Source organism: Microcebus murinus, chromosome 1 (assembly GCF_040939455.1).
Source record: "Microcebus murinus isolate Inina chromosome 1, M.murinus_Inina_mat1.0, whole genome shotgun sequence".
NCBI lineage: Eukaryota > Metazoa > Chordata > Mammalia > Primates > Cheirogaleidae > Microcebus > Microcebus murinus.
In genome coordinates, this window is record NC_134104.1 from 135,444,708 (window position 1) to 135,468,280 (window position 23,573).

At 37.2% G+C, this 23,573-nt stretch overlaps 1 protein-coding gene across 2 annotated transcripts in view; it reads right to left on the reverse strand.

The window, feature by feature from the left end:
* NEK10 (NIMA related kinase 10) overlaps window positions 1-23,573 on the reverse strand; it is a 228,985-nt gene that overhangs the window by 157,243 nt on the left and 48,169 nt on the right. For both annotated transcript variants that reach the window (XM_076005874.1, XM_076005870.1), the window contains 11 exons: window positions 21,396-21,475; window positions 20,753-20,839; window positions 17,332-17,556; window positions 13,851-13,990; window positions 11,323-11,384; window positions 9,705-9,782; window positions 7,796-7,860; window positions 5,690-5,792; window positions 5,468-5,596; window positions 4,798-4,935; window positions 1,479-1,524 (listed from right to left, as the gene is read on the reverse strand). In XM_076005874.1, the coding sequence (XP_075861989.1) occupies window positions 1,479-1,524; window positions 4,798-4,935; window positions 5,468-5,596; window positions 5,690-5,792; window positions 7,796-7,860; window positions 9,705-9,782; window positions 11,323-11,384; window positions 13,851-13,990; window positions 17,332-17,556; window positions 20,753-20,839; window positions 21,396-21,475 (1,153 nt within the window). The remainder of the gene's footprint in view (window positions 1-1,478; window positions 1,525-4,797; window positions 4,936-5,467; window positions 5,597-5,689; window positions 5,793-7,795; window positions 7,861-9,704; window positions 9,783-11,322; window positions 11,385-13,850; window positions 13,991-17,331; window positions 17,557-20,752; window positions 20,840-21,395; window positions 21,476-23,573) is intronic.

Here is a 23,573-nt window from a genome sequence, read left to right on the forward strand (position 1 = left end):
AGCTGGCCTTCTCCTGGTTTTATCTTATGGATACAGGGACTTTCATGACTGATTGTATTTGTCTGCTTTGGATGCCAAGAAACAAAGAGGTACATTCTACTTCCTCCTCTAAAAACAATATAAAATTATTGAACATGATATGTGTTTCATGACTTTTGGATATATACAAAATTTGTATGTACTCAACATTTACAAAAATGGAATCATACTATACATGTTCTGCAAATTGTACCTTTTTTGTTAAACAACCTTATATTTCATAAGATCCATACCATTCTTTCTATTGGTTGTATAACACAACATGAGTATAACATAATTTATTTAATCGTTCTTCTACAGATAGACATTTATATTGTTTCCAATTTTTCATAAGTTCAAGAAATATTTATTGTATGTACTAATCTCACCTCTAGCTTTATTTTTTTTCTCACCTTTTATTTCTCTCTCTAGCAATTTCCTAACCTATTTTATGATATTTTATGTATTTTTAAGCGACTTCCAATTCTTTTGGGGAGTTACGGGGTTGTAAAAAACTTTTAAATTTGTTTTTTATATTAAGACAAGTTGTGTCACTTCAGCACAAGTCAGAAGCCAACTTTTTGAACTTTTTTTGAAGGGATATGTACTAAGTTATAGGAAACTATACTAAGAAAAAGACGAACAGCTAAGGGAGAGGATTTACTGCAGGAGTTACACTCAGGAGCACTGGGTTCTTCTGAGTCACCTAGAGGAAGGGAGATGGGTAAAATCATATGTCAAAGGACACAAAAAGTTTTCTTAAATAACAGCACTGATAAAGAGGTAGTGAGGAAGCCCAAATTGTTGTATTTATTCCTTTAAATCTTTCTTCAAGTGGAGATTTAACATGGCATATATGACGCAGATCATTAAGATTTATAAACATTTATTTCTGTCAAAGGCCCCATTTTTTTTAAAACAAGTGACTGGGTATGGCTTTATCTCAGTTTTGATTCAGTATTCCATACTTGCAGAAAGTCTGGCTGCAGAATCAATCAAGGCTCCATTGCCACCTCATGGCACTTACTTGAACTTCAAGTAAAAGAAATCACAAGGACCTAGCCTGCTCCAATCTATTTTGGGGGTGGAAAATGTCATCTAATTCAACAAAAACCACTTTCCATTGTTTCTTAAAGAAACCACCATCCTTTAGTTTTATTTTTTCCTGATCCTATTAAGTACTTTTCTGTATATGAAAATAGCAGTAAGTAGTCTGGTTTGTTCATGCAGTATCTTTCATATGGAGATGATCATAAGCCTTTTATATCTTCAAGTCATCGATTACATCACTGTTACACTGGTCGAGAAAGGGATGCTCGAGATCATCCACTGTTATATTCACAACAAAGGAACAAATAAAATATTTAATGAAGTTTACTTTGTGACATTCTAATATAAAAATATGTAAGCAACAGAGATGTGTTTCCTTAATTAGAAACATAAGGAAAACTCATACTTACTTTCCAGAAATGTTTTGTAATAACGTACAACATTGGGATGATAAAGCTATAAGAAAATAAATAACAAGCATTTATTATACTACTTCAAAACACAAACTTTTTAATAGACTAGTAGTACTTCATGTTTGAAGCCAACAAAGAAATTATTATATTTATATTTATAAAACTAAGCATTGTAACATATCATCTAATTGAGATTTATATGATTTTTAAAAATGTGTTGCTCACAAAATCTCAAAATAGCAATCTTCTATATAGCCTTATGAAACAAAATTAAAACTGTGCTTTTATCACCTAACTTAACTAAAATAGAGAATTTTAGAACTAGAAGGCAGCTTTAGAATTCACTTAGCACTTCCTGCCCCGACATCACGCTTAGACTGCATAAAGGAAAAAACTGAAATGAAGTCAGTTATGTTGAATACATATATTCATTGCTCCTTACCTCTCTCTACCACCTAAATATTTATATAGTTTCTATATGTTACACTATTTCTGTCTTTCTATGCCCTACAAAATAATTAATATGAAAATAAAATAAGCTAAGCATTAGCTCAGTTTAAATTATAATAACAGTCGACAAGGACTCCATTCTTAACCAAATGTTAGTCGGGCTCCTCTGAGTCTTCTTCTTGACTAGGTCTCATCTTTGGTCTGCTCTGCTCAGTTTTCCCATGAATCCTGCTAAGTCAGTTTATGGATAATCCCTCAACCCTCGGTATCCAATAAAGTTTCCTCATCCCCTCACCCGTGATATCTAACCAAATCCCTCTTAGTAATTTTCCATTCACTGACCCCCCTTACCCCATGCATTGCCTATAATCCTCAACTGTTCTTCTTGAATTTAGAGTTGGGTTCAATCTCTCTCCTCTATTGCAATAGTTTGACCCCACTGCAACAGTATTGAATGCAAGTCTTCCTTGCCATTTTTTAAAAGTGCCTAGTGCAATTTCTCTTTGACATAAGTTTACTTAGAGATATAAATGGAAATTTGACTTTTTTAAATTAAAAAGACCATTTTCTATGAGAATACTAATATTTTTATAGTTGTTTATTTATAATTTTAGCTTCTGGGTAAATTAGAATTTGTCTTATCTCAGAAAAGTCACCATCACATCTACAAATGGCTTGCATCTTTTTTGGTTTTTCTTGGAGACTTTTTGGAAGGAGACTGCTAGCTGTCCACCAAAATCTTACAGTCCCACTCCTCCTCTGCATACAATAGTAGCTGGACACAACTTCCTACTGTGTTTCCCCGAAAATAAGACAGGGTCTTATATTTATTTTTCCTCAAGAAGACACCCTAGGGCTTATTTTCAGGAGATGTGTTATTTTCCCCTCAAAGCCTCAGCTTGCAGCACGCACAGGATGGCCGGGACCTGACAGGGGGAGCCGACCTTGTTGGTGGAGCTGCCTGCACCTTTCTGGTCACCTCTGGGATAGTAGCTGTCAACATGGGGCAGATGAGAAAGGCTGCTCATCTTCTTTACCGCTGGGGTGACGAAATGCATGGGTTGTGCAGATACGCCACATAGCCACGCCCATCACTAAGGGCTTATTTTAGGGGTAGGCCTTCTGTTGCGCAAATGCTTAGAAATCCTGCTAGGGCTTATTTTATGAGTAGGTCTTAGTTTCGGGGAAACACGGTAGCTAGAGAGCACACCTCTCAGCCTCTCTTGCAGCTGGGGGTGGGGCTATAACTAAGTTCCCACCCATGGAGTGTGAGGGGAAACCCGTGCACTCCTGTGTCTGAGCCCTAAACACTGGGAGTGGCCCTCCGTGCCCCTCCCACTTTGGGTGGGAACGTGCCTGTGGCAGTTTCAACCACTCAAATGCCCTGGGAGGCAGCAGAGCAAGAAGAGAGAAAAAAACTGGTGTTCCCGAATGATTGCATACAACAGAGAACACTACCAAGCTGGTTGACTCACTTTGGGATTGCTACATGAAAGAGAAATAAGCCTGTGAGGCCTGGTTTTTAAGCTCCTATATTTTGGAGCCTCTTTGTTATTGCAGGTTAGTTTCAATCTTAACAAATACACTCTCCCATTCTAGTCCCATTTCCGTTGCTTCTGTCTGCCATGACCTCCTCCTTTTAGGGCTCAACGTTATTATCCCTCCCATTGGTTTGATGGGCAATTTAATTGGCAACTGTACAACTTTGAATGACCTCAAAGTCCAAGTAGATGCCTCTTATCTGGCCCCACCCTGACACTTTCTTTTCTTAGCAAATGAGCTAAAACAAGTAATCTACCTCATAAACTAGGTAATGGCTAGCAGATTTTAAACAATATGGGACCATGCAAACCATCAGAACCATATCCTGGACCTAACTCGCTGGCAAAGAGTATAATCCAGATTTGGGTCCAGATGAAGATATGGGACTGGCTTAGGTCAAAAGCCATGTTCTAGCCTTGTGCTAGAATGAAACAGCACACGTTCAGGCCAAATTATCCTAAACATGAATAAATGCTAACTTTTTAAAATTTAATCTATTAGTATATGAAAGCCAACTTTAAAATAAGCTATTAATGATAATATTTATGGTAACTTATAAATTGGAGTAGAACTATAGATTTTGATAAATAAAGATCATATTTATGGTATTTTTTATGTCCCAGCACAGATGCTTTGCAAATTTGACTAGTGGCGAATGAAGAGCAGTGAAGATGATAGCTCTCCACAGGAGTTATAAATGAACAGTATTCATAATGAATGTACAAATAAGGAAGGCTGTAAAAGAAACCAATGTGTTCTTGGCTCACACAAAGAAATCCCATTTCTCCTTTGAAGTGTTTATTCTTTCTCCCCAAACAAACTTTCATAATGATAACTAATTGAGCTGTTACATTATGCCAGAGTATTCTGCTCATGCCAATAAATAATAACCCATCTTGAAAAATCTACATTTTAGATTTAATAAGCCATATTTGAGGAATGCTAACAGCTTGGTTTCACTTGACAAAAGTCAGGAAACTCTTAGTCATATTTCTATGTATGTAACTAAGTAACCAAATATGCTAAAATATAATGAGGAGGGAACAGATATGCTCACAATGAAAAGGATTTCTCAGATATGATGCACTGTGTGCCATAAATCCAACTGCTTTGCATCCATGACCCTGGTATAAACTCCAAAAGGTGTTTTCATGTTTCAACGGCAAGCCTTAGAAAAGCCAGTGAAAATATCACTGCCTCAATGTCAGTAATTTCACACAAATTAGTTCATAAATAGCATGGACAAGGATAGTACAAGAACTTTATTGTCTTTTGATGACATTTATTTAAGAAAAACATATCCAGAAACAAGAAAATTATTTACCTGTTCTTTAATTATTGTTAATTCAGAAACAATATTCTTCACACTGCTGTCTCGATCTTTTTTGTCCTTTCCAAATGCTGGGTTATGCAAATTGACCTCTTTCATTGCTAAAAGATTTTGACCACTACGCTTCCTAACCTAAAATAAGGAAAACCACACACACACACACACACACACACACACAAAGGAATGGGGTGAAAGTAGAAAAAGGAAGAGATAGATTAACAAGGTCACATGTTAACTGTCATCTAAATAAGTCACAGAGCATTTAAAATTCTAGCTACATTTCCATTAAGCTGAGCTCAAAATATTGGTATCTCCTGGGTCAGTCTGCAATATTCAGTAGGATTTCACTTGGTAAATATAGAAACACTGTTGTGAATTTAGAATATTGTATGTATTGGGACAAGCTATTTTGACTATTTTTTGTGAGAGATTAATGACACCTTTTATCTTAAAAAATCAGTGGCCAATTTCTAGAGCTGAGAGATAAGACATTAGTACAGCTATTTCTATCTGTTGAACAAAAACAATCATTCTAATTTTTATGTCTATTTGTTCACAATTTTTCAAAGACAAACGTTCTAATTCAATTGAGCATGGATGTGCAAGTGTGACGCCTGGTTTGTTTGGGAATATCAGAAACGTTGCTCCCCAAGGGCAAAGTCACCTTGTAAACACAGCCAAAAGCTCCACTTCCAAGATGATCCAAAATTGCATAGTTGCCTATATATTTCGAAGGAGCTTTGTTCTGATTAATGCTTTCAATATTTTCAGCAATTTGCTTCAGTTCATCCTCCTAACCAAAAAATATAAAGGAAATGGGTTGCTGTGATAAATTCTATCCTGACCACATAGCAGCCTGATAAAGTATTTAAAACGCAGGACTTACCACTAATAAATTCAACTTTGATACCAATTCTTCATAAGCACTGATATCACGGACATAATGTCCTATGTCAATGAAGATCTCAAACAAGTCCGTGGGGAAAAGTCTATAGGAAAAAATACACACACTTAATGTAGAACTTGGAAGTTGTTGGCTGTTATTCCCCTTTTGGATGTAGCTCACTCACAGATTAATTACATGAAACAAATGTAGCTTGCTTAGCTTATCAACAAACTGAGGGGTAGCACTCCCCAATTTATCCTGAAAAAATACACAGTAGCTACAGGTCTTGAGGGGTAAGACAAAACAAATGGAAGGGAAACTTCTAGAGATTTACAGTATAGCACGGTGCTTATCGTTAATAATACTGTGTTGTACACTTAAAATTTTTAAAAGGTATACTAGATTTCATGTTATATATTTTTTTTACCACAATAAAAAAAATAGATACAATACAGATGTTACAAAGACTTTATCTGTAAGATATTTTGGGAAGTAAAGTAGATATTAAAAACATTAGGAGGGAATGTTTACTGGATGTTTATCGAGAACAGAGCACTTTCATAAATGTCATATGATTCAGTCTTCATATTAACCCTGAAAGATAAATACTAACTGAATTTTTTAATGCTTCTTTTTATTTCAGCATATTATGGGGATACAAATGCTAAGGTTGTGTATATTGCCCTGGATCCCCCTACCCCCTCGAGTCAGAGCTTCAAGCATGACCATCCTCCAGATGGTGTCCACCTATATGTCCACTTAGGTGTTGATCAGTGAAACCAATTTGCTGGTGAGTACATGTGGTGTTTATTTTTCCATTCTTGGAATACTTCACTTAGTAGAATGGGTTCCAGCTCTACCCAGGAAAACACAAGAGGTGCTATATCACCATTGTTTCTTATAGCTGAATAGTACTCCATGGTATACATATACCACATTTTATTAATCCACTCATGTATTCATGGGCACTTGAGTTGTTTCCACATCTTTGAAATTGTGAATTGTGCTGCTATAAACATTCGAGTGCAGATGTCTTTTTTATAGAATGTCTTTTGTTCTTTTGGGTAGATTCCCAGTAATGGGATTGCTGGATCAAATGGTAGATCTACTTGTATTGCTTTAAGGTATCTCCATATTGCTTTCCACAGAGGTCTAACTGAATTTTTAAATGTTTTATGGGGGAAAAAAATACAGGTAAATGAAAAATAAACCAAATGGAGAGATTTAGGCATCATCTCCAAGGTACTGGTTTCAATGGCTTATTAAAATATTTAAGCTCACTAAAATGAATGGTTTAGATTCTTGAAATGAAAGGTTATAATGCATCATAACTAATTTTACTTTCTTTTCCCCTAAATTTAAGTGTTCCATGGAAATAAAGTAACAACAGAAAATGGTCCATGGTTTCTGTTTGATTTTAGCCAAAAGACCAAAAATCCAAGCTTTCTGAACAACAACAAAAAAACACTATATTAACTCAGGAATTTATTTCTATTCTTCCTTATCAAAAAAATTTTAATGAGCACTTGTGCCTATGATTTTGGCTAACCCATCCAACTAAATGGTGTGCAGACCCCCACTTATGTAAGATGGTGATTGTTCAGTCAGGCTCAATCGACAGCACAGGCTCTGGATCCCTGGGCATCCAGGCTTGTCCCCTTTAAATGACCTCTTATTCTATCAAGGATATCCAGACAAATAGTTTGTTTTCCTATCGATTAAGGGAAAATTACCAGATCAACTTTCAAATTTCTTAAGGGACAAAAATAAGCACATGTCACATGATGTCATCCACTTAAAATGTCACTATCTTTAATTGCAAAAAAAAAACACAAACCAAAACAAAACCACAGTTGTCACATGTAATTAAGAGGAGTTGTGTTGATACAGTGATTTATGCTCTTTTGTCACCATTGTCTTAATTTTCAGTATGAAAATATTGCGACAGTAGCTCAGTTATATCTGTGAAATCTAAGAACTCTGAAGACACACAATTTGCACAGTGATTCATTCTTTTACTGCTGCATCTAAATCAAGTATGTGAAAACAGTTCAATCTAATGCTCTCTTGAATTTAATGATCACTTACATTTTTCTAAGCTCATACCTTTTAAAGAGTGGTCTGTTTCTTTCCATACTAAAGAGAAATCTCAAAGCTCTGAACGCATAACACTGGAAAATAAAAGAATCTATGATTCTTAAATGGTAGCTCAACAAATTAAACCATTTTCAAGACAGAATTGTCATGAAGTAAATATTAAAGTGGCTTTATTGGGAGTGGCTGGCCCAAGTTGGAGCCAAAGCTTATGACTAAAAACAAAAAACACCAACACCTTGGGGTAGTTCTTGTATTTTAAAAGTGTTTATGTTGTAGAAACACTTGTTAGGGATCTTGGCCTTGTCTCACTCAGTACTTGTTACTAATTTCTTTCTAGAAAGTTACAAAATGAGTACAGAGACAAGAAATAAAATTCCTATAGTGAGAAAACCAAACGTCCAAAGATTTCCAGAAACTCAAGGTTTATTTTGTTTCTAGCCTGCTATGTATGCCTCAATATTTATATGGTTTCTGTGAGCAAATAAACACTAGAAATGATGACATATAAAAATAGCCACAGGCACACTGGACTCAAACTTGACAAATTGGTCTCTTGAGTAAAGAGTCTTAAGCGTTCCCCAAATAGAACAATCGACAGTAACTCCCTAGAACACTCAGAAAGAGGCCTGTGAGGCTTTAACTAAGAAAAATAAACATCTGACATTCTGCAGCGTGCTGAGAAAAAAAAGAGCGCCCCAGCCTGCAGTTGTACCTGTACAATATGCCACCGCTGGAGCAATCAGGGTCTGCTCAGTCTAATCTGGTATCATTTCATAAAATTTGTTATCTGAATACAGAGGGTCCACAAACAAAATTGCCCAGGGAGGCCTGGCAGATGACGAAAGGACACGAAGGAGCTCTGTGAGAGCAGCGGAGATTATGAGAAAGGGAGAACACGCATGCTCCTCAAAAGCTGTTCCAATTGGAAATTTTAAAAACCTTCTACTGGCTTAACGAAATGCATCTGCAGGATGGATTTGACTTGATATGTTTTCCAGCACAGTGTCACACATCTGTGGCGTGCTAAAGAAATCAAGTCCCATGACTGTATGGTTCTCATTGGTAGCTTTCCAAAATCCCCTGCCTGCCAGCGCCTCCAAAAAGTCTCTGCTAGGTTTGGCCATCATTCTGGACGAGAGCTCTGAAATCAGATTGGAGACAAAGGTTGTTTCTTACTTCCTTTTCTAAGTGACTTTTTAAAAAGAGAAAAAAGATGAGCTGCAACTACTGCAAGGCTTGCTTTAAATCTGATTTTTGTCCCTCCAGTGTTTCACGCTGCAAAAAAGTCCATAGAACCCTGCATAAATGTGCCCCCTTCTTAACCCTGAGGTCTCATCATCTTCTGGGACACTCCCTCTCCCAACCACACAGCCCAGCCCCACGGAGCAGCCCACACTTCCCCAAACACACTTTAAGCTCCAGGGTCCCCACACTTTGCATATGAGGTTCACTCCATGCGGAATGCCCTTCCGCCCTGCAGTGGTGCCCACCCAATATCTCCTTATCCACTTGGCAAGTCCCTTCTTATCCATCAAAATCTGTTTTACTAGTTTTCCTTTTTAAAGGTGAAATGTTAATGACTTTGGTCCATGTTTAAAGATGGCAAGTAATTTTCCTCTGTTGTTGTATTCTGATACATAAGCAATGCATATTTAAAAAAAAATAGAATTCATTGCTAAGCAAAGAAACATGTAAATAAAATCCCCTAATTCTTTCACATAGACAAACCACTACTGTCTTTTATATTGTTTTAATGTCATTCGATTCCATGCCAGTCTCCCTCATCGGACATTTTTCCCTCGCAGCCAGCATTCAGACCAGCACTAATCCCAAAATTGTAAAAAGCCTGGGTCATTTTTATCAAATTTTCCTAGATTTCAATAACTTGATATCAAAGAATAACAGACATGTCTATTACCTGTAATAGATTAGTTTTTGCAGCGTTCTTTTGTTTATTTGGTAAAATTAATTTTGCTATGGTATATACACCATTTTCCTGGAAGAATAAAGGGGCTGTGTTACCAGTGACAATGCCATAGTGATGCATAAGAATAAAGAAGCAACTAAACAACTCAAAAATTAATATTAAAGAAGAAATGTGAGTATAAATTTAGAGCTTAAAGTAAATATTATAAGACAATACTTAAAATGTCAATGTAATACTTTTAAACACCAAAGACTACAACCACAATCTTATAATTTCCACCATCTGTAAAGAGTCAAGATATAATAAAGTATATAAATTTAAAGTGATTAAAATACTTTTAAAACAAAGAATCTACATTAAAACATCCTTTTAATCTACATTAAAAGGATTAAAAGGGGGCAGAGTAAAGGGATCCAAATATCTTTATTCCTTATATTTTAAACAATACCGGACTATAAAATATAATTTCTCCTTCACAGTTTTGGTAATTAGGAATACATATAGATCAATCATTATAAAAAACATTTTTAAAGAAAAAAATAAAAGAAACAAGAATAACAGATTAAAAAAGAAAATGAAAGTTATGAAAACACAGTTAACATCTTTCTAGATTTTTTTCTAATGCAAATTTATACATGGAGGAATGAATACAAATTATTAATTTTTATTATTGCTTTTCTATTATCCATTAAATATACAACTTACTGATCTTTACTGTGCAGAAGGCATTCATATTATAACTGTGAAGAGCTTTACTTGTCTTACTGCACCTAATCTTTCTAGCTATGCTGTGAATAAGTTTATAATTTCCCAGTTTTATACATGAGAAAATCAAGAGTTTAAGTCATGTTTTCATAATCCAAGCCAGCAGGTAACAATGCCAGGAATTGAATCCCAATCGGGCCAACTCCAAATACCCTGCTTCCCCCTCTGCCCCCTGATTTGCTGAGTTTCCTTAGGGACATTAATCATTGATGATCTGATACTTTACTAATTCTTATGTATTTATGTATTTTGAAGTTAAAGTTAGATACAGCGTATTAACCCCCTCAAAAAGTTCCCTCTATAAAAGTCAGCAAGAAGGTAACTTTTGCAATAGAAATCCACACAAGGGTTGTACACATATGTGTGTGTTTGCATATTTATTTATATTTATGTGTGTACATATACACATGTAAATACAGAGCTGTATACACAGCAGATTAATTGGTGGGTTATACTTTGTGAAATCAGTCTCTTGGCAATAAATATCTTGTTTGGCTTGTCTCGATCTCCTCTAAGTGAAATAACCTTGATGTATTATTAGTTGTAATGCCTGCTGCCCTTAACTCCTATATGCTCTATATGCCCACAATTAAAGCAATTCAGAATAACTTTTTTAAAAAGATAAAGAAAATGAAAAGGTCTGCACATAATATAGGGAAGAAACATCAACACCAATTAACCACATGTCGGTCCTTTTTAAGCTAAGTCGACTAAAGAAAGAAGGACAGGAACAGAAAGTGGAATTTTATCAGTTAAATATGTAGACATCATGTGATAAGACCCTTAAACCTGTGTTCTTCGTCATAAAGTCAATCATCAAATGGCCGGAGAAGGGTGCTCTCACCTGTACCACCTGGTGGGCGTTGGTGTCGTTGAGCACCAGTTCAGTGAGGGCAGCACAGCAGGCTGGAATAGAAACAATCAAACACATAATGTACTTCATCGCTACAAATACACTTCTACACAAATACTCTTACTCCACAGGGGATTTTATTAGCAAAGTCACTACTCAAGAAACACTAATTTTCCTTCTGCCCCAGCTCTGAAAGAAGGGAAGCTGACTTTTAATGGCGTCTAACCCTCCCTTCCACGGAATTCATCCCACAGCGGCTGTTTATTGAGCAGCTACTGTGTACCAAGAGGCGGGGACTACATGTGTTTGGTTCATTATAATCACCTGTGCCTGACATATGCCTGGCACTTAGCATGTGCTCAATAAATACATTACTATGGTTGATAAATGAATGAATGCTTTAAATCCAAATTAATCCTTCTAATCAGAGTATGTACTATGATTACCAGTTTTACTGATGAGAAAAGAGGTTCGGAGAGGTTAATAGACTAGGCCACACAACCAGTAGGTGGAAGGGGCCAGGAGTCCAGACCCCGTCTGCCAGACATTAAATCCCAAGTCCTGAGCAATACCACTCCTGCCTCCTTTTGGGCATCGTGGCAGCCTTGGGTGGCATCCTGCACTGAGATGCTTGGTCCCCCAGAGGTACACCAGACTGTGGAGCACAGAGCACCCCTAAAGGATGATACCCTTTTATTGAGCCTTGCCTTGCTTGTTGGTCCAGCTCTGCGCTAAAGACTTTTACGCATATCCTCATGTAATTCTCACAATAACCTTCTGTCTCTGATACCATGATTATCATTACCATTTTACAGGAGCAAAACCAAAGCTTGGTCAGGTTAAAGAACTTGCCCAAGGCCATATGACCATCAATGCCGGTGGAGCCAAAAATCAGACCCTACTCTTAACCCTTTATGTTTTTAATTTTTCATTTGTTTTTCCATTTTTATTTAGATATTAAATAAGCTACGTAAACATCTTAAGTGTACAGCTCGATGAGATATTACATATCTATATACCCTTTATCCACCCCCACCCCGGGTGAATATATAGACTATTTCCAGGCTCCCAATACTCCCTTGTGCCTCTTCCTAATTATAGAGATTAACTCCCTTGTAATCGCACAGGTAGGTAACCACTCTTCTGCCTCCTGTCACCATTGATCTCACCCTCTCTTTGAGAAGGTCCTAGAAATACTCAGAGCTCTGAGATTCAACTGGATTATACTTCCTAGGGAGGCTTCAAACAGTAAATCTCCAACATGAGCCCTTGTATTAAGAGAGAGGCCTTTCAGAGTAAGCAGAAATGGCAATTCGAGGAGGGGATCCTATTTCCCTGTCTTCATAGTCTTTGAAGAAATGTCTTCCCCAGTCTCCAGGAGGAAACAGCAAGGAGCAGAGAAAGCCTGCCTTCTCCTACCCCCACTCCCTCATCCTCTCTCCCTGCCAGTCTGCTCTTCACCTTACGATTTCCCTGCCCCCCTGCTGGCCCACACCCTATCTTTCCGCTCCCTTCCTGGGGTCTGCTCCGGGACACCCAGCTTGGCCTGGCAGCACTCAGACTGCACTGTAGCTCCACTTGTCCCAAAGGCCTGCTGCCCCTGTGCATGAATGACTGCTCGAGGTGGCCTGGCCAAAAAGTGTATTCATGCATCACGACTCCTGCTGTCCTGTGAAAATCCCACACAGGGTAATAGCTGCTGCTGCCTTCTCTTTGGAGCTCACAAAGGAGGAGGAAAGCACTCCCTCACACCTGGTGAGATGGGTGTGGGTACTGCAGACCTCCCCTGAAGTAGGGCACCCTGAGGTTGAGAAAGTTCTAGAAAGCATGATTCTGGCCACAGATCAAGCTGCACTCTCTAATCCAACTTCACCAATAATAAAGCTAATATTTAGGCCGGGCACAGTGGCTCACGCCTGTAATCCCAGCACTCTGGGAGGCCGAGGCAGGCGGATTGCTCGAGGTCAGGAGTTCGAAACCAGCCTGAGCAAGAGCGAGACCCCGTCTCTACTATAAATAGAAAGAAATTAATTGGCCAACTAATATATATATAGAAAAAATTAGCCGGGCATGGTGGCGCATGCCTGTAGTCCCAGCTACTCGGGAGGCTGAGGCAGGAGGATCGCTTGAGCCCAGGAGTGTGAGGTTGCTGTGAGCTAGGCTGACGCCACGGCACTCACTCTAGCCTGGGCAACAAAGTGAGACCTTGTCTCAAAAAAAAAAAAAAAAAAAAAAAGCTAATATTTATTTTGTCTCTTTATCTCTGACTTCTGTGCTTACTTCTCGGTGAGTTCAGAACATGGAAGAGAGAGAAAAGTTTGTTGTGTCACTAATCTGCAAATCCAACACTAGTACCAAGAAATGTGTGGCATCCATGTGGGTTTAACTTTACATTTTTATAAACTTACAAATTGTGCCCAATTGACACTACCATGTTAACTTTATAAGAGGGAATAATAATGCAACATCAAAAATTATACAGTATCAAATAATTAAAAATAGTAATATAACATAAATACCTGCTTGAAGAGAGAAAGTATTTTCTTGTATTTCCTGAGGGCTTAAATCTTCTGATAAATGAAGCTGCTGGATTCGGCCTGCAGCATTTGCACTCGACAAGCTTCCAATGGAGGAACGATCAGAAACAAAATTTCTGTCTCTGGAAAGGAAAAGTTAATGCACAGACCATTTATCAATTTTCCTTCATGGTCAGTCCTTTCTGTACCCTGTTTAAGAAATCATTGCCTTTCCCATGTCATGAAGTTGTCTGTATTATTTCACTTTCCAATCCACCTAGAATTGATTGTGTGTGATGTGAGGTAGAAGTCATTTTTCTTCTTATGGTCACTGAACTGACTGCAGACTATTTATTGAAAACCTTGTCCTTACCTCGCTGCTCCACTTGGCCACCGTCGTTTTTGAACTCCCTACTCCACTGCAATCAACTCGCTTGAATACATCTCAGTCTTAATTACTGTGAGTTTTCTTTTTCCATGAAATTCCTATTTTCCTTTATTTTAGGAAAGTTCTCTTTGAACTTTTTTGTCTCTTTTTTATTTTACTCTCTACCTCAGGAATCTCAATTATCCACATGCTGAAACCCCATCTTCTGTTGGCCTTATCTTTGAGTTTCCAATTGCTTTCATTCCTTCACCTTTTCCCTCTGAATTATATTTAATTCTTTCAAGCCTGTCCTTCATTTTACTACTTCCTGTTTTTTTCTGGTATTCTAGAGAGTTTATCAGTTCTCTGGGTGTTACCAGTCCATATTTTCTTTCCTAGCTCTGCAATCTCCTTCCTTTTGTTGTTATTTTTTGTTGTTGTTGTTTTCCCTATCATTTCATCTTTAATCTCCTTTCAAAATTCATGTTCTTCTTAATGTCTTTGATAAAATAAAGCATTTGTTTTTCTGTTTACTCAGTGCACTGTCTTCCACAATAGATCTTTCATCTGTCCTTTGTCTGCTTTGTTTCCTTTTGTTTTCTATGATTACCATATTTTTTTCATTTATTTATTTTTTTCTGGTAGCAGCTCTATCTGGATTTCTGTGTGCCCAAATATCATGTGGATTGAGTCTCCCTGACTTCCCTCTCATATAATCTGGGTCCACTGGTGTCCTTCCTTCAAGACACATGGGAAAGGTAATGGAGCTGGCTCTAGGGTCAGCCATAACTGGTGATCTTACCTGTCAACATAATTATCTTCGAACTCAAATTTTACAGATCTCTCCACCTGATCAAGAGTATAGAGCCCTGGGAGAACTGTCTTTTGAGTTTGGGATTGCAGGTGAATGTGCACGAACGGGTTTCCTGGAAACTGCCCTGACAATAGCACCTGTTCATACTCAAACCACCAGACAACCTGGGAACATCCACTCCTAGTGCCAGCTTCAGGCAGCCCAGGGACAGGCACAGGCTCTGAAAGGATACTGTTTATCCAGCTGGGGCGATAAACTCTCCCAGAGGACAAGACATATTTAACATAGAATAAGAGTTGACATATCATTTTCCCAGGGAAGATTTTTCTAACATTGTACCACAAAAACAAACTCAGAAAATGATTCTTTAGACGTGAAAGAACTCTTTTCTATCAAGCACAGTTATGACTTGAGCAAAAGAGGGAAACTAGTGCTTTGTATTAGATTCAGCTGTATGTGAGAAAAAGGCAGGTTTTATCTTGGAAGCATTGCTTAACCATATAGCTGTTCTCTAAGAGGGCAGCCCACAGCTATTGTAACAGGTACGACTGACCAATAATGAATAATAACCGCCATTTTCATCATCCTACAAGCCCAAAAAAACCTTTGGCAATTGTAATTATTTTGACCAAGGGGTTAGCTTATTATATCACAGCACTAATGAAAGGTTTATAATTTGTACTTTAATCGAGACTTTCTTATCATGGTGATAAAAACATGTAGATTGTGTCAACAGTCTATAAATTTTTTTGCCTTTGTTTAGATAATGACAGAAAAAATTAAAGCTACTGTTTGTAACTCTGCAGTCTGTTCTTATGTTTCAGAATGTTCCCTCAGAGAAAATGAGTTGGTAACACATAGTTCTGTAATATCCCTAGAAGCATAACAAGTGCAAAGTCTTAATAATATTGATTTGATAATATATTAAAATTGATAAGTCACTTTGCCTTTATTATAATGATCTTTATTTATATACTACAGATCATAAACATGATCCCTTTCAAGCATACCTATTCATTTTTAACTTTGATTTAGTACCCATAGGGCTGAATTATACTTTATAACAAAATTAGGTAATAGAATCTTTCCATGCAAGGTACCAAAAGATATTATTGTTCGCTACTTCATATATATAATTAAGAAAATACAGAAGTTAGATTGTGACATACTTCTAGAGAATTTCAATTGGAAACTATGTTAAAAAAAAACTATTCCTTTCCCATGCCTATGGCTTAGAATGTCACTGGAATTCTACTTTTAAAAAAGAAATAATAATATTCACCTTAGAGGGCTGCAATGAAGATTAGAATGAAAAGTAGAGCAACTGGACCAGGGTCAGTAACATGGCAACCACTCAATTAATAATATCATCCCTTATTTTAAATAATGATTATACATCTGTTCCTTAAAATTAGACTTTCCTGGGCCGGGCGCGGTGGCTCACGCCTGTAATCCTAGCTCTCTGGGAGGCCGAGGCGGGCGGATTGCTCGAGGTCAGGAGTTCGAAACCAGCCTGAGCAAGAGCGAGACCCCGTCTCTACTATAAATAGAAAGAAATTAATTGGCCAACTAATACATATAGAAAAAATTAGCCGGGCATGGTGGCGCATGCCTGTAGTCCCAGCTACTTGGGAGGCTGAGGCAGAAGGATTGCTTGAGCCAGGAGTTTGAGGTTGCTGTGAGCTAGGCTGACGCCACGGCACTCACTCTAGCCTGGGCAACAAAGTGAGACTCTGTCTCAAAAAAAAAATTAGACTTTCCTTTTACAGATAGATAATATGTATACACACACAAGCTTTTTAGTAAAGTAATTATTAGTAATTATTTAGTAATTATTAAATTATTAAATTACTAAATTAAATTACTAAATAATTTAAATTATTAAATTACTAAATTACAATAATTTAGTAATTATTGTACTTGTTGGCATGACAAAATACATACACTGATTCAAGGAAAAGGTGGCAAGACAAGTTTCTTTAAGTTTTCTTTAAGTTATTGGATTTCCATTCAGCCTACATTACATTTGCAGGCTTACAGCCTTCCACATTCCTGGCACTGTTCTGGAGGCCAGTGATGCAAAGATAAATATGTCAGGGTCCCCAAGGAATTTAAAAGGTGAATGACCCTGGCATTGACATAGAGCATGCTTGTGACAAGTATAGATGGCTCTGGAAAACACGAAGGGCCAAAGAACACACAGCAGGAGGGAGGGAGGTGAGCACACACCCAATATGCCGTCTTGTCAGAGGCCCAGCCTTCGACGCAGAGGGCAAAGTAGGCCAAAGCCCACTTGGACTCACCCTCGTAAAATGTGAAGAAGCTGCTTGATGCCTCCCCAAATGCGAATTTCCACACTGGTCTCGGGGTCCTCACAAACCTGGACCAGAATCCAGACAACGCTCCAGAGCAGCTTCAAGTAGTCAGAGTGGAGCAGACTGAGGAGAACAGGTATCCCCTCGTAGAGCTTCACCTGCTCTTTCACCTGGGGTTCGGCACAAAGTAGGCGCAGCAACTCCGCGGTTAGTCTGAAAGGGATGGGGAGGGTGGGGATGAGAATCACGGCGTTGCCAGTTAGTGACTTTATATGTACACTAAAGCTATCATCACTGCATGGAATATAACTCTAACATTTTCTAAGTCCTGGGTCATCATGGGTTTTCTGTAAAGGGCCAGACCAGAACCAAATGTTTTCAGCTTTGCTAACCACATAATCTCTGTCACAACTACTCAGCTATGCTGAGATAGCATGAAAGTAGCTATAGGTAAAACATAAAAATGAATGAGCGGCCAGGCATGGTGGTTCACGCCTATAATCCTAACACTCTAGGAGGCCAAGGCCAGAGGATCTCTTGAGGTCGGGAGTTCAAGATCAGCCTAGACCAGGCAAGAGCAAGACCCTATGTCTACTAAAAATAGAAACAATTAGTGTGGTGTGGTGGAGCAGGTCTGTAGTCCCAGCTGCTCGGGAGGCTAAGACAGGAGGATCGCTTGAGCCCAGGAATTTCAAGTTGCAGTGAGCTATGACGATGCCACTGTATTCCACCCAGGGTGACAGAGTGATACCCAGTATCAAAAAACAAACAAACAAAAAGAAAAAACAGAAGAGCATGCCAGTGTTACAATAAATCTTTATTTACAAAAACAAGCAGCAAGCCAACTTCAGACTATAGGTCATAGTTTGCTGACCACTGTTCAAAGTTACATCCTCATTGGTCTGGTTAAAAACCTACTGACCAGCAAGTAGGTATCAATTACAAACAATGAGATCTGCATAGTGCTAAAGACAAAAGAAATATGAAAAGCCTTATTCAAGTCTTTAGAATCTTACTATGTGGTTGCAAAAAAATGAGACATTCAGAGAAAATGTCAAAACACTACAATGCAGAGGAATTAAGTGCAAAGCTCTCGGTTACTATATACCCAGTAGAAAGTGCATAAAAAAAGATGGTAAAGACATAAGGTTCAGCTGAACCATGAAACATCATGATAAGTGTTTCATAGAATCAACCTTATTCCTACAGTCTCACACTCTAAACACTCTCCCTGGATACTACCATCCCTTCTTATGGTTTCAAACATCCATTCTATCCTGGCATCATTATCTCAGCCCAACCATTGATCTAAATTTCCAGAAATTAAGTCATGTGTATGTACCACAAGCACTCACCACACTACCTCTAAATTCAAAGTCATTATCTTCATCCGCAAATCTATTTTTTCTCTCATATCCCTGATCTTGACTTATGGCACCACAATCTTTTCAATTTTCCAAGCCAGTAGACTGAGAGTCATCAAGATACTTCTTTCTCCTTCTATACCCTGCCAGTGCCAATCAAGAACCTTTAGTGTCCCCTATTTCCTGGGCAACTGCTGGGATTGATTCTCTTGAGTGTCTGGAAACTAGCTAAGCCCACTGCTCCACTCATCCTTGTGGTCCTTGATTATGCTCAAGATATAAAGCCTACTGTCATCTTCCTTTCCAATATCTTCATTTCCATATTGCTTTATAACTCCTTTCCCCTGAACCAATTTCCCATGGTTCCTCTCCCTGCCAAATTTTCTGCTCTGACATTAGGAGCATAAGTTCTTTGGTAAACAGTATTTGTTACCTTCACAAGCTTTTTACACCAACATTCCCTCCCTGTTGTAAGTAGATCTCAATGCGTGGATATATTCCACCCCCATCCACACACACACACACACACACACACACTGGTATCAGAGCAATCTTTCAAAAAAATATATCTGATCATGCTTAAAATCTTTATGTGAGTCCCCGTAATGTTCATGAGAAAATCCACATCTTTATTTAGTACACACAGAGACCATCATGACCTGGATAAAGGTGTCTTATTGTCTCATCTATAAAATACAGAAAATAATAGGGTTATTGTATAGATCAAATGAGTTAAACCAAAAAAATGCTTAGAGCAGAGCTTGGCATATAGAAAGCACTGATCAAAGTTAGCTACATTTTTAACTTATCATTAACTGTCTGCTCTAATTTTCAGGTACTTTCCTTCATTTGCTCCAATTGTGCCCAAAAATGCACATTCCTCTAACACACCCAATTCCATGCCTCTGTGTTGGAGCACCTTCTGGTTTTACTTGCTCTCTCCCTCTGCCTAGATATCTCCTTTTTCCTCCAGGAAACCTGGCATAACCCTTCACTCTAATTGAGAGGTGCCTGATCTATGCTCCCAGGGTGCCTTATACATTTTTCTACTGCACCACTTACAGCACTGTAATGAAACCAGTGATTTGTCTGTCTGTCTGCTCCCCTAACTACACACTCATAACTTAGTCATCTTTGGTTTTCCAACTCCTGGTGCAGAGTCTGGGACCTTGTTTGTTGAGTGAATGAGTTCAATAACCAAGTCTATAAGTATATAGACTCTTATCTACATAACACTTATCTATATAATGCTCTTTTACAAGAACTCTTATAGAAGGGTAAATCAGCTCTGAAGACGAATCCAAAAAAATTTACAAGTTTACAGGGGGGAGGGGAGGCAAGGGCAATGTATGTAACCTTAACGTTTGTACCCCCATAATATGCTGAAATAAAAAAAAAATTATAAGTTTAATGTCAGGGCCTCATTGCTTGATTTGTGTTATCTATTTTACTTCTTTAGAAAATCATGACTTATTTAAGTAAATATCAAATGATTGCAACTCTATTTAAACACAACCTAATAACTATCTGGATATAGTAATACTTTAGAACAACATTCAGTTCAAGTGAAAATGAATCCATTGTAGTCTAGATTCTATTTTGAGCTATTATATCAGGTGATCACAAAACACATCAAGATCACAGAACACATCAGTAGCTATCTTTGTTTTACTTGCCTTAAGCACAATTGATTTTAGCAATCTAATCATTTATTGCACACACAATCCGAAATTGCTAAAAATAGAGTCAGAGTTTCTTTTTCTAAACAGGCAGAATGTAAATAAATGGAATAAACAAAAATACTAATGATGTTATCATAAGATTTATATAATTAGATTCTATGCCCAGATCTAGAAGTAATGCAGGACTAAAGATAAGTTGATACACCTTTTTGTTCTAGTTTCTCTATATAAACTTAAACAGAAATAATGCCAACCTGATTAATGATTTTCAGTTACAATGTAAATAACATGACAGATAGAAATAATAATAAGCATTTGTATCAAATAAAAGACATTGTCTTTTTCCCCTGTTAGCAATCCTACCTTTTGGAAAGCAAGTCATATTCATGTAAAATCATCAACAGATTTTCTACAATGTTGAGTTCACTTATCTTCTCCCTACATTCTGGACTATAAATTGAAAAATATTAGTAACTACTAAAAACATCCATGTATATATTACATCCATTAATTTAATATCCTGACTCTCATATTATCTCAGAAGAAGAGACCAAAAATACAAAAGGAATCATATGCAGTTTACAAAAAAAGAAAAAAAAAAAAAAAGCAATGATCCATGTATTAGCATAAAGAAATATTTAAAGCTCTTAAAGGCCACAGTGTTTGAAAATGTTTTGATATTAACAAATACACAGGTGAGAATGAATTACAAAGGTCAGGGAGATGCAACTGCCAAAGAAATATTACAGTAATTTTGAAAGTAGAAGTAACTGAGGGTGAGATGAAGACTAGGTAAATATTTCCGGTCAGGAAAAAAAAAAAATTAAAATTTTGCAATTTGCCTTTCAAACTTAAATTTTTAAATTTTAAAATGTTATTTCACACTTATTTTTAACAAAAATATTTTTACTGAGTAGGTGACAAAGTAACTGATCTATTTTGCATCCTTCCCACCTAAATTGCAATAGTAGCAGAACTGGAAAGTATATTAAAATACACTACTTACCTTTCTGCTAAACTAGTCAGAGCCAGAAGGGAACCTAACAGAACATTTGTATCTCGTGCACCAAGTAAATTTACTAATGTCTGGAAAATGAAGTAAAATAAAGTTTACTTAATGTTACATAAGTAAAATAAAATTTATTTTATAAATTATATAAGTATTACAGTCTGCTTGAATGGTATAATATTTCCTTCTCAAGATCAGAGGCTTAATCTATTTTTTTTCTTAAGTATTTTATAAGGTATGCACCTATACAATTAAGCACAAACTGTGCATACAATTTTAGAGCTGCTCTTGTATTTTTCTTAATGTTGTCCACTAAAATTTTTCCATGGCATTAAGTATGTCTTTATAAACATCATTTTTTGTCAATACAGTCAAATTATTATATTATGGTTTTACTTACAGAATTAAAAATGTTATGCCCTCTCAAGCTTTATGTAATTACTTTTATTTTATTTTTTTTATTTTTTGTAGGCCATATAGAGGCTTAACTTGAAAAGAGATTTTATTAAACATTCAAAATATCCAGTTCTTTATAGAAAGCAGGTGTCCACCGCCCCCTTACTTTGGAACTCTTGAGAGTAAGTAACTCCTTGTACCCTTTCTTTGCCCAAGACAGGAAGTAAAAGAGACCAAGTTACACAACCAGCATGGTTCTCACCGTTTCCTCTCTTTCCATATGCTCACGCATTCTGCTCTGGCACTTCTGATCCCTCCCCAGGGAGAAGTGGGGAGACTAATGACGTAAATTATAAAATTAGTAGCAACCAGCCATTGAGAACTCACTCTGAGGCAGACTGAGGCAGAACAATTTTTCAACAGAATGTTGAAACTTTCATTTTTTTCCAAACTAAAAAATATATGTTAATACTACAGAGTATTCTATTTGCCTCTCAGATTTCTCATTGATGTTAATAGGGTACCATCAATGCCCTTGATCATCATTCTAAGTAACGACTTGGCTGGAGGTCTTCCGTGTCTTGTCAGGTGCCTTCCCTGAATCTTCATTAATGCAAATTCTCTTATCTTCTGTCTATATTTTCAAAACTCAGAACCTGCTAAAAAGTACACATCCCAAATTTTCCGGGCCAGACCTGCAACCTCTGCAATGACTGCTCAAATGATTTTTCAGTTTCTATTAGGTAGATATTTCTCCTGTGTGATATCCATTTTTTTAAATAAAGCTATCATTATCCTTATTTCTCTGATTCTTTCCTCCTTTCCTTCTCTCACTTTTTCTTTTCTTTCTGTGTCTTCAAACACATGCTTCCCAAACATCATTTTCACACTTTTCTCATGTCCCCTTAATGCTAACTCAAAATTGTCTTTAAATCCTAAGCAACAATATCAGTGACTTAGATGGCTATTGAAATTAAAAATGTTGGCCGGGCGCTGTGGCTCACGCCTGTAATCCTAGCTCTTGGGAGGCCGAGGCGGGCGGATTGCTCAAGGTCAGGAGTTCAAAACCAGCCTGAGCAAGAGCGAGACCCCGTCTCTACTATAAATAGAAAGAAATTAATTGGCCAACTGATATATATATATATAAAAAAAAAATTAGCCGGGCATGGTGGCGCATGCCTGTAGTCCCAGCTACCCGGGAGGCTGAGGCAGAAGGATCACTCGAGCCCAGGAGTTTGAGGTTGCTGTGAGCTAGGCTGACGCCACGGCACTCACTCTAGCCTGGGCAACAAAGCGAGACTCTGTCTCAAAAAAAAAAAAAAAAAAATGTTGACTTATATGTCACTTAGAATCATCCCTTAAACTAAGAGCAGCATGCATTAACACATTTCAGGCAATCTAGCTCCCATATACACTGGAAAGTGGCTCCCTGGGACATGAGAACTCAATAGATTATTGAATCTTCGTTCTATATGACCATAATCTAAACAGTTTTGCTAGAAATGTAAATTTAGTCTGTTTTGATTAAACCTGCATTCATCCATCTTAAAATGTATATTTGATCCATATACTTATAATTATCAACGACGAGGTTGAACCATATGAAATTGCCTATACTCAATTATTTTTGACCTACAGAAAATGGCAATTACATATGCTTTAAACTAATATAACCCCTGTGTCATTTGGAATTTTTTTATGTGTGTATATACATACATTTTATTTGTTTATTTATATTTATGTATTTACAAACACACAACTAACGTCAGTTTATATATA